Below are 16,625 nucleotides of genomic sequence, written 5' to 3' on the forward strand. Positions count from 1 at the left end.
AATATAGATTTAAATTATTTATTCTATAAAAAACTTCATCCACTTATTTACCAAAAGGGAAGAAGATGGCATATCTTAGGCATTGCAAATTTCTTTAAGTCATGAGGTTTTCGTTGCTATTATAGTCGATGACGAACAAATTTAATGAAATAAAAATGGAGTAGAACAAAAATTTGATTTATTTGATTTTATTTTTTTTTGTTTTTTGGTTGCAAATCGATGAAACAAATTTAAATGGAAAAAATATAGCAAAAAAAATTATTGAAGATTGACGAACAAATGTTTATGTAAGAAAGAAGCTTTCAGTCTCATGAAGCAAGACCTCTTTAACATAAGAAAGTGGAGGCGGACTTGGGTACAATCTAACTAAAACGATTCCACATGAAAGAGAATCGGACAATAGCCTTCGTCGAGTAATGGAAAGCGGGTTAGTCCAAAAAATGCTTGTTGCTCTAACGTTGTGGCTTACAATTCATCTTGTGACTCATTCCTTCCGTCGAGCATTCACACTTGAAAGTGTATTCAAAACACACTTTAATAATTTTTTATCCCTACCAGTTTACATAAGCAGTGGAAGAGAGTTTTCCTATTATAAATACGGCTTGAAAACATACAACTTTTGTGGTGATTTGGATAAACTTGTTGAATCAAGAAGTAAATTCATTAATTTAAGTAGACAATAGTACCGTGATTTCAACTACAATTTCAAGAGAACAAAAAGATTATTACACAGTTAATTCAACTCATATAAACTAGAAGCATCACTAAAACCATACCACTATATTTGGTAAAATATCATATATATTCATAAACGTCGTTTCGAAGATAAATTCAATAAAAAAAAAAAAAACATAATATCGTTATGGACCCTTCACATTCTATATATTACAAGTTATAAGCACACAATTAACCCATAAATATTGGATTTCACAAACGTTGGCTCATTAAGTAGTTAAAAACGCTCTGGTTCAACAAGAAGAGACTGGATAACCAATTTTGTGTTACCCTTAGAATTTGTGTATCCATCCTCGTCAGAATAAAGAAAGGCAATAACTCTGGTGAGATTTAATACACACAATAAAAATGGCATTGGAACAGTGGCAGGATGAAGGCAACATTCATTTATATTCTTCCATGCATCTTCTACTCGCTTTCGAAATTCAGCACAGGTTTCTTCTTCTGAGCAACCATAATTGTACATGTAACATTCAGTGGCAGAGACGACATGTTCTCTTTGTTTCTCAAACTACAGAAATTAAAAAAGTAAACATATATAAATTAATATTGGAGCAAAGTTTGATGTTATCAATGCCAATGTGAGATCAAAATTTCAATTGGACAGATATATTTATAGATATATGAAAAAAATATCAATATCGATCAATCATAAGAATTGTCAAATTCATTTGAATTAATAGTGAATATATTTTTTAAGTTAAAACATTGTTTAATCCCTAAAATTTGAGTTTTGTTTCATTTTGGTTTATATACTTTCAATTGTCTAATTTTTGTCTCTATACTTCAGATAAATCTAATTAACTAGTTCTTCTAGTTCATTTATTATCAGTTGTTTTTTCCCAAAAGCATTAGTCTCTATGAGCATTGCTGTTTAATAAAGTATGAAAATATATTTGATAACTTGTATTTATTCAAGTTATTCACTCTTAAAGTTAGATTAATTACGAAGTAAATGAGAAGAAATGCATTGAACTCATATGAGAATAGGGACAAAGTTACTTTCCATGCATTCAATGAATTCAAATGGAGGGCTTGATTAAACGTATGTCATTAATGAGCTAAATATGCAGGAATGTAGACAAAAACAAAGAAAATGGAGCTCTACATTGGATCCGAAGACAAATCATGCCGCCAAAAGTTTCATGAAGTAAAGATATCCAAGCAAGTTATGCGGCAAAGCAACCGACGCACTATAGATGGAAGTTAAATATGTCTGAGGGGACCATAGACAACTGCAAATACTGACAGCCTGCCACAGTCCTGAATAGCAAAAGTGGTCACCTAGCTACTCATATTGTATCAGACTACTCATGTCATGGTTTCCCATATCCCATTCTCTCGTTTTTCCATTTTTTTCTCACAGTTGGGATGAGCTATTTCTCATTCTAGCAAGCTTAATGATAAGTGAAAGTTCATTTGGTTTAGTATATTCTTCAATCTTCAAATTCTTGATTGTATCTAGCTCATCGAATTCAGTGGTAAGAATTAATTACTCGAGAGAGCAAGTGATTGTGGATCTCTCTAAATCAAATAAGAAGTGTGTTTAGAGATATATACAACCTTATGTTCTATGTAATGTATGTATCATAGAGATATGATTTATATGGCTAATTCATCAAAAGGTGGAGTCCTTAAAGGTCATGAACATGAATGGAATATGGTCATTAAGTTCAAAGGATTAAAAGTTGCTTATCTCAACTCCATCTTCTCATCTAATCTCTTTCTTAATCACTGTTTTGTTGTGTGTTCATCTCATACTCCCAACATCGAATCTATTCTTTGATTGTTATTTAGTGTTCATTTTTATGCTTTCCAATACAATTATCACTACATTTGTTTAATATCCCTCTATTAGAATTTAAGAAGAGTACCGTTTATAGAATTTAATTTGACTTAACTAATTCCCGTGTTCGATCTCGATCATCATCAAGACTACCTCCTAATTATTTATACTTTGGTGTCTTAGGAGAATATTTGTGATTGTTTACGGTATTTGACAACGATTAAGCATAGAGTAGATTGTTACTATATATATACCTAGTGTCTTTGTCTTACATGAAAATTATAATTATTATTGAAGCAAGTTCAATAAATAATAAATTTGGAGCACTAAATTTAAAATTTATGGAAAGTACCGTGACTGAATTTAAGTTTTATTCAAAATAAAAAGACTAAAATTGGACAATTGAAAGTACAAGGACCAAAACCGAACAAAATCCAAATTATAGGTACCAAGATGGTATTTAACCTTCCAAGCTAGGTCTTATTGATGTCTCTCAAAAAGAGATATTTTTACGTCTCTAATCTCCTTTACTTGTTAGATATAATGTGATTAAATTTCTATTTTGTAAAATTCTCATATCATACATTTTGGAGCATTGAAGGTCGTTTGGGGTTAATTTGGAACTTTCGGAAGTGAAATTGGACACCTATACCTTCAAGGACAGAAAATTATCAAAATACCCTTGGCGAGAGCATAGCTACTCTTTATCAAGTCTACTGAGGCTGCTCATGGCAGAGCATCACAATGCTATGTGTTACGCTTCAAGACATAACTCATCACTTGAAGACATAATTCATCATATAACTCATGGGCAGAGCATCACAATTCTCAGGGTATCGATGGAAGCGCAACGACATGCAAACACGTGAGAGCGTAAAGCTCAATGTCGCTATGCTTGAGGCTTACACTACGGCAGTTAAAAGCCAGCATAACGAGCATTGCCCGTCACATGGCGACATTGCGATACATTTTATAAATATCCTCTTCGAATTTTTAGGGTTTTTTCATGGAGGAACTCAGGGAGGTCGAGAAGTTCTTCAAATTTTCTCCTTTCTCTTTTTATTTCTATCATCTTTAGATTACATTTTGTTCATATTTTGGATTGTAGATTATGGATTGGATCTCTCTTCTTCAGTTTTTCAATGGATCGATAAGGTAACTTTTATTTAGTTTTGGAAGTAAGAACCTTGTATTTTTCTTGATAATTTTTGTGGATTTCACTGATTTCAAATTGTTTTATGTTTTCTTTGAATCCCTTTTAATTTCTCAATGCATGTTTGTGTGTTTTCTATCCCTCATAAGCATGTATCGCCCTTGCTAATCGATTCGTAGGTTCGTCATGTTCGCACTCAAATGTCTAGTTCAATCACCTAAGAAGTAATTAGTTAATATGTATTTAATGACTATCCTAGATTGCATGTATTACTAAGTTCAAAGATAAATTGATGAATTAATTAGACTATCCAATTAGTTAATCAACACAGTGGAATCCTAAAGCTGAATGCACATGTGTTATTTCTATATAAACGCTAGAGCTCATACTAGCACTTAGGGGTGATTAAAGACATTCGAAAAGTAGAGTCGAACGATCGAAATCGGCTGAACCAATTCCAACAAAAGGGTTTTCTATACTGCACGGTCGGGGTCGGTTTTGGGTTCTAAAAAATGATGAAACGGTCTGTCGGACAATAAAATATAGCTTTTCGACCGAAGTGGTTGAAAATTTAAAAAATGACATTTAGTTTCCAGCATTCCCTCTATAAACCACGAGGTTGATAATATGAACACTATGCCAGTTGAGCTACGCTCTTGTTGACCATACTCATATTTTTCAAAAATAGTAATAGTTGCCAGCATTCCCATTGTTTCAGTCTCTCATCTCACATTTCAATAATAATAATAATAATAATAATAATAATAATAATAATAATAATAATAATAATAATAATAATAAATTCATTTAATATTTTTATTCTCTCACATGTTTTTCCTTTTTCACATTTCTCACTCTCTCATCTTAATACATTTTAAGAAAGGAAATAATCATCTAAATTTTCATTTAATATTTTCCTTCTCTCCTACGTTTGTCTTTTCCTAATGAATCTTATTGTTCTCTTTCATTTCATACATTTTACTCTCTTTTTTCATCTTCTCTCTTAATCTTTTCTCCGATAGTTTCTTACTCCGGGCAGTAGACACCAGCATGACTAGTAAATTTTAGTGATATTCTCCTCTTGGTTGTTTCCTTCATTTCTTCTTGTTTATAATGGATCTTCTTATATTTCATAGTTCTACTCTATTTTCCTTTTTTTCCCCTATTGGTTCTCACTTTTTCTCTCTTTTTTCCCCCCTAATTCATCAAAGTGCAAAACTGATAAGATCGACCAACCGTTAGTGGTGGGTGTTGGCCGGTGACAAGAATGTTAGTAAAACCGGAAACCGACCGATTTAAACGAATCCATCGGTGGTCGGCGGCGGTTTGAACCCAAAACCAACATCAACTGACCAAGGATCACTACTACTAATGTTTCCCTACGGATGGATTTGAAATACCTCTGTTGCAATGTCATCGTAGTAACAAGAGTAAGATTCGGTAGTTTATAAATTTTATTTCATTATCAGAGAGAGGTTTACGACGTCCATATCTCTATCCTTTCATTTATATATATTGTTTTTAAGATTTTATAGTCATATTAATTTGGATGAATAGATTAATATTTCTATTATTTTATGAACATTTATAATAATTATATTAAACTTCAATGTCAATGTTAAATATCATGAACGGTAGATATATTGACAAGTATATTTTGAGATATGGATTGATACTTGAATCCAAATGATATTATTGGCTTATTTGAAGTAATGAAAGTGACACATACCTTATAGGAGACAACATCGTTTGTGAGTCTAGAAATGATGGTTGAGGCTTCAAGAATTTTGGGGCACTCAGAAAGCCAATCAAATACCTCTTTAGTTGCAATGTCACCCATGCAAGCAAATGAAATAGTTGTAAGTAGTCCATAACCTGAGCTAACTAGAGCCACTTCCATGTATTCTTCAAATTTTGGTTTATACTTTTTGTTCAGCCATTCAGCTTCTTTGTAATAGGATTCAGCTTGCCTTTTCATCTATTCACACAAATAAAATTGAAACTTCTTATACATGTAAATGAAGATACCAAGATTAATGGTATTAATAGGAAATTATGAGAAGGATAATATTTAATTACCGCTTCCTTTGCAAAGTTAGCACGATACGATGTTCCATCCTTCGTCATCTCTTTCTCAATCTCTTCGAAAAGATCGAGCATAGTTGTATAATAAACTTTCATATACTTCGGGAGTAGATTAATCATGCTTATGTCCCATCTAAAAAATTAAAGACATTGTATAACTGATTAAAGCATACTCAATTCTGTTTCAAGTATATATGGACTATAGATATAAAATTGAAAAAGAATTTTGAAGCAAGTCAGAGGGTAAAGAAAGTAACCTGTTGATAGCTAAAGTGAAGACTTGGAGTTCTTCAAATGTTCCATAAGCATCATAAATATCATCCATAATTGAGGTCATGGCGATCACTTTAGTCAATATTTTCCTTCCCACATTAAAATGAGGTTCGAAATATACACCCAATGTCCAAAAGTAATCCTCCACAATTCTATCTCTCACAAATGGAAAGTTAGTTGGGACGTTCAATTCTTTCCACCACCTATAGTAATTTATTATTTGCATTAAGATTATTTCAAATTTTCCAATGTTGTCAACAAAGATCAATGCTAAATGTGTAATTTCTTTATAAAAAAAAAAGGAATTAACTCTGATAAATAAGTATATCGACTCTGATATTAAGTAAAATTGTATGAACATTTCATCTCATTTTGCTTTGTATTTAGTTTTCCTTAAAACAAGGATGGGTCAATCTAAAAATAAAAATTTTAATAACATATATTTATCCTTTCTACTTTTTCATATTTCATTTGGATGACAATGAATCATTGTCATTAATCTGTTGAGTTATATGTCCCACAACTCACCGTTTGTAAGATTATATATAATATATTTGCAATAAAAATGTTATTGAATTTTTGTTCATTATAGAATATGTAACAAGCATCAAATCCAATAAACTACAAATTCAATAAAATTGTTATAGAATATGTAACTAGCATCAAATCCAATAAACTACGATCCATGGTTATTACATGAGTACTTGGACTTTATGTGGAGACATAAGAGTGGATCAAGTTCGACTAGAGAGCCAAAATGGTCTATAGTATATGGATAAGGTTGGGTACCTTATTTTGGAAACACTTTTAGATGTGGCTTACTTTGTATTTAGTACAAACGATGTAATCCTGAATCATTCATGTGGAGACATGCGAGTGGGCATCCTATACAAAGAATTTGTATAATACCGGACCAAGAAATAAGTGACTCTTACTTTTTAACGTTGTTTACTATTTAAGACTAACTATTTCAAAGCAATGACCTAGGTAACTTGAATTTAATGCAGAGCTAACTATCGTTAGATTTGCATAGGTGAGAGTTGGTCCTATATCACCAGCTCAATAAGCCTCCCATTTCATGGGTAAGACTGGATAGATAGCTGAGGACATAGAGTGAAAGACAAAATTCTCTCTTTTTTTCTTTTAGCGATTGTAGAGAGGTTGTTCCCTTAAGTAATTACTGTGGTTCTTGAACAAAGGGTCCCACCCTCTCATTGGCCGGAGAGGGATCAGTTTAGTGATTTGATCACAAACCAATTGTTCATTAAAGGATCGGTGGTACTTAAAGAGCAAGATGTAATCTCGGGGGTAAAAAAACTTTTGACCTGACCATTATTATGAACAACCTTTGAAGGGTCGACTTACTGATTATGGTTAAATAAGATGGACAGAAATATGTCAAAAGTGAAGGGAGTGCAACTATTGAACTTTAGTGGAGTGACCTAGTAGTTAACGAATATTGGTTAATTAGGTTAAAGAGTTTAGCTGGTTAATCTCAGATCATTGGAGCTCATGATCTGTAGGTCCATTAAGTTCCCCTACTAGCAATAAACGGACTAAACCTTAGAATCGTGTGATGAGTAAAATTGAAGCGTTCAAATACAAATTAAGGAAATTAGTAATTATACACGATATAATTATACGTTTAATTATAAAATTTAACGAAATTGGAAAATTAAAAAATATTTATGATTTAAATATTAATTACATGAATAGGGATTCATGTTGGAAAAATGGTGTTTAATTAATTTAATAAATTAAAGTTATTTAATTAATCATTTGAAATTAATTGTTAGAATTAATTATTGCATTAATATTATTATTTTCACATTTTATCTTTTTGAAGTTTGATTTCAAAATAAAAATTCAATCTTAAATTTAAAATTAAAAAGTTCAATTGAAAATGGGAAAATACCCTAGGTAGGATTTTCCCACTTTAAACACTCATTTTACCATTCAAATTTAGTGGGATTTGTGTCAAACTCCTTGGAAATGAAATTGCATGTTAAAGGAGAATGAAATAGAAAATACATATGCTGAGAAAGTGGTGCAATTGAAGGTTGGAAGAGAAGATGTTCTCTCTAGACCATTTACCCAGAATCTGAAAAATTTCTCCAAAATTCCTTCATGATTCAACTTCATTTTGGGTTCCACTACCCAATCTAAATTCCTAGAGAATAGTATGGAAGATAAAGTGGTGGTCTACAAGGTTTTGGTGTGAAGATTTAAACTTGATTTCAGTAATTGAAGAGTTCAACAAAGGTATAGTTTATAAAACCCTATTTTTTTCATATGAACATGCTTGCTAGGTTACTAAAATTGATGGAATTAGAGTGCTTAAGATCGTAATTGCTTCCGCTTCTTGCATGTTAACTCCAATGAAATCATCATACGATCAACATTGATTATTAGATGCAAGTAAAAAAAAATATTAATAATAGACTAATAATTCCTTTCAGTCAAATCATATATGAACTTAGTTGCGGTTAAGTAGCTATTTGAGTTTTAATTTTTTTGTTTTTGAAAATCAGGCCTATAAACATCCAATTTCTTCCACCTCTCTTTTTTTTTTGTCTACTTTTTTACCAATGATTAATTTTAAAACATCAAATCAAGTTTTGAATACGAATACCGACCTTGACATAGATGTTTGATTTCCACACCCCACATATTATCGGAAAAAAAAATGTATTACCTGACAATACGAAATCAATGTTTTAAAAAATCAACTGAATAAGTATTGTACTTTTGAAGAATTTTTATGTCTAATGTTAGGTTCAAGTTTTCATACCCACTTGTACTAAAAAAACCTAAATAGAATAAAAGAACAAAAAAGAAAACTAAAATGAAATGGATTCTTGATTAACTTTTGCATGAATATTTTGTTCCTTTCATTTTTGTTTTAGAAAATAAATCATGTACATGGTTAAATATAGACACTAATAACTATGGATGTCTTTTTTTCTTGATATTTCTATAAATAATTTGATATTTTTTCTATCCTAAAAATTTTTCTTTAAAATAATTATTGTGTACAATTTTTTTTTTTTTTTTTTAAAATCAGCTGTAAAAAGAAGTAAAATAATATTTGGTAAATTATAATTTTAAATTAAAAAACTAGTTAAGGCTTTCAATAAATTAATATTAAATTTTTGTGATTTAGTTATATGTATCAAAATACGCTCATTATTTTACTTGTTTTCATTTGGATAGTTAATTTATAACTTGTTACAATATATTTTTCTAATTTCATATGATTTGAATTTTAACTAGTTTAGTTTAATCAAAATTATTTGATAAAAGTTAAAGCATAACTATTATTAACAATTGAATCAATTAAAATTTGAAAATAGATATGATAAAATATATTAATGTGGATGGATGTTGTTATAACATATTTATTAAAATCATTAACAAATTAACAAAGTTTTAGAAAACCTTGAATCTAAAAGTTTTGACAACATAGTAATTTAGACGCGATTCTCTTATATTAATTAGTAATTTGATTTACCAAAGAAGGTAGGTGGCTAAGATTTTTCCTCAATCACTTTTTAGAATTACAAATGCAAATCCCAAACGAGCATTAAACTATGATTGTTACCAAAACCTTTCTTCCTAATAGTTTGAATTTCGATACCATTTGCAACCGTCATGATACTTAAATAATAATAATAAATGGAAACATATTATAACGGTTTTCATCTATAAATAATGCCAATAAAGTCAGTTAGAGTTATCTTGATTGATACAAAAATGGAAGCATATTATAATGGTTGGAGTACCTGAAGATTTCAATTAGCTCCTTTTGGTGAAGATTTTGTAATATGTTGAAGTCTAGTTTTGAGAATGTAAGCAAAGTGTCATTATGGGAAGGATCTTGTTGGTATATTCCCAAATACTCTCTTGCCTTCATTCTTGTAATACTTTTTCTAATAGGCAATTTCAAGGCATTGCTAACCTCAGATGCAAAATGAGGATTATTTGAGTATTCAATATATGTTTTAAGATGTGTGGTAGTAAATTCAAGAGCTTCCTCAAGCACAGCTTCTCCATGTACCCTCATATGTGATGCTTCATATAGGCTCAAAATTCCTCTTTCATCATTGCCCAATGATTCTTTAAATTTTCCACTGTTGTCCATGAATTTTGAGAATATATCTGTTTAAGTTTAGACTTAAAAACATTAATAAATAGTTCTTAAACAAATTATAATTATAATTAAAATTTTCGAAGTCCAAATTCTTTATTCGTAACTTTTAATTTGTCTCAAGACTCTCTTTGATACTCGTTTAAGTCTCATTTGGTAACAATTTCGTTTTTGGTTTTTTGTTTTTGAAAATTAAGTCAATAAACACTACTTTTATCTCCAAATTTCTTTGTTTGTTATGTATCTTTTATTAATGGTTTAAAAAACCAAGCAAAATTTTGAAAAACTTAAAAAATAGTTTTTAAAAATGTGTTTTTGTTTTTTGAAATTTGACTAAGAATTCAACCATTGTACTAGAAAGATACAAATCATTATAAAAAATGGGAAGGAAATAAGTTTAACCTTCGAAGACAAAAAATCAAACACAACTGTCTCGTTTGGTAACCATTTATTTATTATTATTATTTATTTATTTGTATTTGATTTTTTTCAAATCAAGACTATTTCCTTCCCATTTCTTACAATAAGTTGCGTCTTTCTTAAATAGAATGGTTTAATTCTTAGAAAAAATCTTAAAATAAAAACAAGTTGTTTAAAGTTACTTTTTTAGTTTCAAATTTTGGCTTAGTAAAAAGTAGATAATAAAGAAAGAAATTTGAAGATAAAAGTAGTATCTATAGGCTTAATTTTCAAAACAAAAACCAAATGGTTACCAAACAAGGTCAAAATGGTTAACAAAGGGCATTAGTTTTTTCTTTATTTTTTTTTAAAACTGTGCACGTTTTCTTACAACGTTTTTAACCAATGATTTAATTTTCATCTTTTTTTTAATTAAACACGGGTAGTCTTAGCCAAATTTCAATATAAGAAAAATAATTCTTTGTTTAATTTTTAAAATGTGGCTCGATCTTTTAAAACAATCCAATAAAGAAGGCAACATAACACCGAAAATAATAATGAAAAATAGTATGTAGAAGCTTAATTTGCAGTTTAAACAAATCATAATTTTTTAAACTAAACAAAAAAAAAATGTTTGTGTATAATTTACCACATGAAATCCTATAACCTTGTTGTCTGAGAAGTCGAAATAGAAGAGCAATAGTATGGAGATCTTCATCACCATCTTTATTCAATAAAGTGGAATAAGACACATATAAATGTTCTAAGATTTGGTCAATCTCATTCTCGAAATGATAAGATACACCTAATCGTTGGATCGAATCAACCAACTTCAACTTCTCCAATGGGTTTTCCACATAAACAACCACCATCATCCGTATTTCTTCTTTCAACTTTTTAACTTGTTCTTTCATTCCATCGTCTAATTTCTGAAATTAGAAGAATAAAAATTTTAAATTATTCAAAATACAAAAGTATCGGATAAAAGTTATACACACAAAATAAATGACAACTAATTAAAATAAAATATTCAATAAAATAAATTTGAAATTTAGTTTTACCAATGCATCATCAGAGGTAAATGAAAGGAAATGATCAGTCCAAATGCCAGGATGAAAATTTGCAGTAGAACGCTTAGTGTCAGGAATGTCATTGGTTTTCATAACTGAAGTAGGAAAATTTGAAATTTTAGAAGACATTATTCCTTTTTGAAAGAGGAAAGAAAAAAGAAAAAGATGTATGTTATTCACTCGAGTATTTGAAACTATTGGTGAGACACCTTTTGATTAAAAAGGCATGTCTATTTATAGGCTGCTTTCGTATTGTTTGTTGGCCCAAGATTTTTATCACATAAATTCAAACCATTGACTAAATTACCACACAATTTATTGAGGGTTGTTTTTAAATATAAACTATTGATGTTGATAGATAACGATAATCTATGTCATTATCTATCATTGACAGATTCTAAAATTTGCAAATATTTTCAACAATTTATTGAGGGTTGTTTTTAAATATAAACTATTGATGTCGATAGATAATGATAATCTATGTCAGTATCTATCATTGGTAGATTCTAAAATTTGTAAATATTTTCAACAATTTTCTCATTTAAAATAACTTTCCTTCCGTTGATGAGTTATATCTTATGTTATTTTTATCTATGAGGATTTAACCTTTGGAAAGAAATTAATATTAGAAACCCTAAAATCTTGTCCGTACCAAATAATATTTATGAAGATTTGACATTTGAAAGGAAATTAATATTTAAAACCCTACCACCTTGACGTAGGAAATAATAGGAGAAATTGTCAGAAACAATATTCTCAACTTTCGATCCTTTAAGACTAGCACACTTTTTGAAAAGTAGTTAAATTAGTTTTTCTCGGTGGATATTGGGCGAGATCGACCAGCGTCGAGATTTTAATAATTTTTTCCAAATATTAGATAATCTATTCAAATCTTATATCAAATCTTATATATTTTCAAATTTTCTCCAAATTAGGTTATCTTTACCAAATATTATATTGTAATTTTAGGTCAATTTCTGTTTCCATGATTATATGAATTTCTAAATTTCTAAATGAATTCACCAATTATATTGTTTTAGATGAATGATTGCATTTTGGTTTTTAAATTTTGGGAAAGATTAAATTTTGCAAAAAAGGTAAGATATGAAAAATATATAAAATCTCGATATTACTATGCTCGAGAATTTACCGATATTGGTATTAATCTGCTTGAGATTTCATATATTTTTCCATATTTTACCCCTTTCTTTTTAATTTTAATCTTTCCAAAAATTTAAAAATAAAAATCAATCACGTGAGATCCACCTAAAAAATATATTTGGATAATTTGTAAATTGATTTGGAAATTAGAAATTTTGCTAAAGATTTAAAAAATTACGTAAAATTATGATATAATATTTGGTAAGTATTTGGTATACGATTTAAGATCACATCATATTTTAGAAAAACTAGTCCCATATGTACCGAGAAAAGCCTAAAAGGGCCAAAACAATCTATAAGTTAGAAAAGTTATTTTTTTAAAATAAATTTCGGTAGTCAGTCTAGCCCGAGATGCACCTAGAAAAGTTTTCAAAAAAGGTGACAATTTTTTAAATAATAGTTAGGTGGATGCGACCAAGAATATAAATGACATTTTCTTTACATATTTTTTCGATGTTTTTATAAAATTGATGCATTAGAATTTTGTTGATTTGAACGTTTAAAACATTAGTTATTTTTAAGAGTGGTAGATCTAAAACTTAATGTTAGGGAACACAGATTTATATAAAGGGTTAAAAGTCTGTCCTATAAATTTATAGATTTGTGTTTATATACATTCCTTGAACGTAACCTGAAAAAAATATTTAATATAGATTCTTGAGTTTGCAATTTGTGTGTCTAATAAATTTCTAAATTATCAAATTTAGCATCCAATAAATCTCTTAGATATTCACAAATGTTAACAATAAAATTTATATTAGACATTAAATTTAACTTTGTGGCTAATAAATTAATACTACATGAAACTATTTTCTAAAATACATTTTTAAGGGGCTTATTATAGTCAAAATTGCAAGGTTTAAGCATTATTTGTTAACTATTTTGTTTCTTGTTTTTTGTTTTTAAAAAATGAAGAATATTTTCTCTCAATTTTTTTGCTATAGTTTAAATTTTTCTAAAGTAAAAGAGTTGACTACTTAATTAAAATATTTCTAAAAGAAAAACAAACTTTTTAAAAATTGCTTTTTTAAGATTGAAATATTGTTCGATTTTTAAAAATAAAGGTAAAATGTAGATGACAAAGCGTGAACATTAGAGGTGAAAAGAGTATTTATAGACTTAATTTTCAAAAACTTAGAAACCAAAAACCAAATAGTTATCAAATGGAGCTTAGGGATTTATTCATAAAGAAATTCATAACTAATCAAGGGCCTAAACTTTAGTATAAAATTGGATATATTTGGTTTGTTTGTAGAGAAAACCAAAAAGTACAGGTTCAAATCGATTTTTAATTGGAAAAACCAATCAAAATCAAATCGAACCGAGAGTATATATACCTTTAAAAATAAACTCATTAAGTTTTTTTAGTGTTTTAATTATTATGATGCATATATATTTATTGTTTAGAAAAAATAAAAGACCAGTTAGGATGGAGTGTTTATATTTTTTTCTTTAGCAAAGTCAAAAAAACAATAAAAAAAAAAAGTCCAATTTCAATCTATAGAAAAAAGAAATGAACACAATTTTAACTAGCAGTAGGAGGTCATTCAAAACAAACTTATAAATAAAAATAAAAATTTGAAAGAAAAAAATATATGTAAAAAATCGAGAACCGAACCGATATTAAACTGAACCAAATAAAAGTTTATTCATTGGTTTTATTAAATTAAAAGATAAATATAAAAAATAAAAAATAAAAGAAAGAAAGGAATATAGAAAAAAAAAATATAGGAAAGAGAGAAATGTAAAAACTGGAAAAATGAAAATGAAATAAAAATGTCTCACTTGATTATCAAATCAAAGACTTTAAAGTTAGAAAGGGTTTAAAGCACGCTATCTACCCAACTTACAAACCAACCAATCCCTACCTTTTTAGTGGGTATTAGAAATTGATTACAAAACAATAGGAACGAGATAGTGAGAAACTATCTTTCATAGTTTATCAAATTTCGTCTCATTTTTAGAAGCATTTCTCAAATCTTAGAAACAAGAAACGAAAATGGTTCTCAAAGAAATCAGATTCTTAAAAAATGAGAAATAGAAACATTAAACATGAAACATAAACGTTATCAAACGAGTCCATAGTTTATGAAATATAGTCCAAGTTATATTTAGAAACATTTTTAAAATTTTAGAAACAAAACTTAAATAAAAGAATTTTTTTTTTTTTTTTAATCAAGTAAACAAACAAGTCATCCATCACCATATTATTTTAATTTATTAATATTTAGATATAAATATTCTAATTAAACAAGGTTTTTTTTTTTTTTTCCATGATATTTAGATATATGTAAATGTTAAAACTAATTACAAATATAGTAAAATTTACCTTTAGTCTATAGAAAATTTTCCAAAAACTAGCTCATTGAAGGAACAAAAAAGTTAAGGCACGATTTGCTAGGTTTAGTAATAAATAGTGATATACTTTTATTGGTATCTATCATGATAGACCCTAATAGATTCTTATAGATGTAAATGGAAGTGTATCACTGATTTTTTTTTTTTCATTTTGTTATTTCAACTTTATCAATTATATGATAGACTTGTGATTCTGTTTGATTTTTTCTTACCAAAATTTCCATATCTCTTGCTCCCTCCAGCAACTAGCCCATATGTCTGACCTTTTGTATTTCAGATAGTTGCATTATGATGGACCTTTCTAATGAGCAATGGGGACTTCACTTTTTTTCTACAGTCAGAGTTTATTTTCTTCCAACATAATATTCAACAAAATTTTCATACGATAAGGGCAAAGACATTAACAAAAGTAAGACATCATCCTCATCATCTACCTTATTTCAGAGGGAACGTATCTTCCTACATGCATAGATGAAAGATGATATAGATGTTGCTTGAGAAGCAATTTCTTAGTTTAATACTTTGTTGTGTAAAGACTTTCCAACTTCAACTAAAGACTATTGACAATTTCTTCATCTATGACCTCTATGATATTTTCATCAGCCAAATACAATATGATAGTCGAATGGGACTTCTCCTGTAGAATCTGCCATTCTTTGTCATATGCGGCTACCTTATTCGATTTATAAGACAGTAGTACCCACAATCCTTGTTGCTTCAGTAAGGATCACATCTTGATATATCATAAATCAAAACTCTTCCTCCCAATGAATTTATTGATTTTCATATTGACGATTGACATCTTAATATGTGTAATAGATGCATAATTTCATATTTAAACCGTTACAGTCTGATACAAATATGTTATGAAATCGACAAATAAAAAACACATAATATATGTACGAGTAGAAAATTGACACACAGATTTTTGCGGTTTATTAATAGTATGTTAGTTAAGTTGACGAGGCATGATTTCATATTCAAACCATTGCAGTCTGATTCAAGAGGCCATTCAAGTATCTTATTTGTTACTATGTCCCCCATGCTAATGAGGTTCCAAGTATACTCCCAATGCCCAAAAATAACACTCGACAATTCTATCTCTCGCAAAGGGAAAGTCTATTGGGATATCCAGATCCTTTCACCACCTAGTAAGATGTCGAAGGAAAGACACGTAAGGAATAGAATGGTTAGACAGTAAACAATAATAAAAATAATAATAAAATACAACTTTGGTCCTTGTAGTCTGATATTTGTGCAAGCCAGATTTACTACTTGTACTTTTAATAAATATTAAATGTAATTCTTCAAAGTTGATTTTTATCGAAATTGGGTTAATGATAATAATCATTTTCATGCCAGAAAATGTAATATGTGAATATGTTTTAAAAATTTAGAGTGAAAGTGTCCATGAATAACAAACAAAAGTTGAAAAAAAATCAACAATAAACAAAAGGT

At 28.8% G+C, this 16,625-nt stretch overlaps 1 protein-coding gene across 3 annotated transcripts; it reads right to left on the reverse strand.

The window, feature by feature from the left end:
- Positions 1–761: 761 nt before the first annotated feature.
- LOC120091719 ((+)-gamma-cadinene synthase-like) lies at positions 762–11,843 on the reverse strand. 3 transcript variants are annotated; one of them, XM_090307555.1, is made up of 7 exons: positions 11,640–11,843; positions 11,384–11,507; positions 9,815–10,190; positions 6,017–6,235; positions 5,754–5,892; positions 5,404–5,652; positions 762–1,246 (listed from the first exon to the last, which is right to left on the reverse strand). In XM_090307555.1, exons 1-7 carry the CDS (start codon positions 11,775–11,777, stop codon positions 953–955), a joined length of 1,539 nt encoding a protein of 512 aa, XP_090163681.1. In that variant the 5' UTR covers positions 11,778–11,843; the 3' UTR covers positions 762–952. The 3 variants fall into 3 exon arrangements, with proteins under 3 accessions (XP_090163681.1, XP_090163680.1, XP_038905757.2); XM_090307554.1 differs by having other exon boundaries at positions 11,246–11,507; XM_039049829.2 differs by having other exon boundaries at positions 11,228–11,507.
- Between the last annotated feature and the right edge of the window lie 4,782 nt (positions 11,844–16,625).

Source organism: Benincasa hispida, chromosome 11 (genome assembly GCF_027475165.1).
Source record: "Benincasa hispida cultivar pf3 chromosome 11, pf3_genome.v1.1, whole genome shotgun sequence".
NCBI lineage: Eukaryota > Viridiplantae > Streptophyta > Magnoliopsida > Cucurbitales > Cucurbitaceae > Benincasa > Benincasa hispida.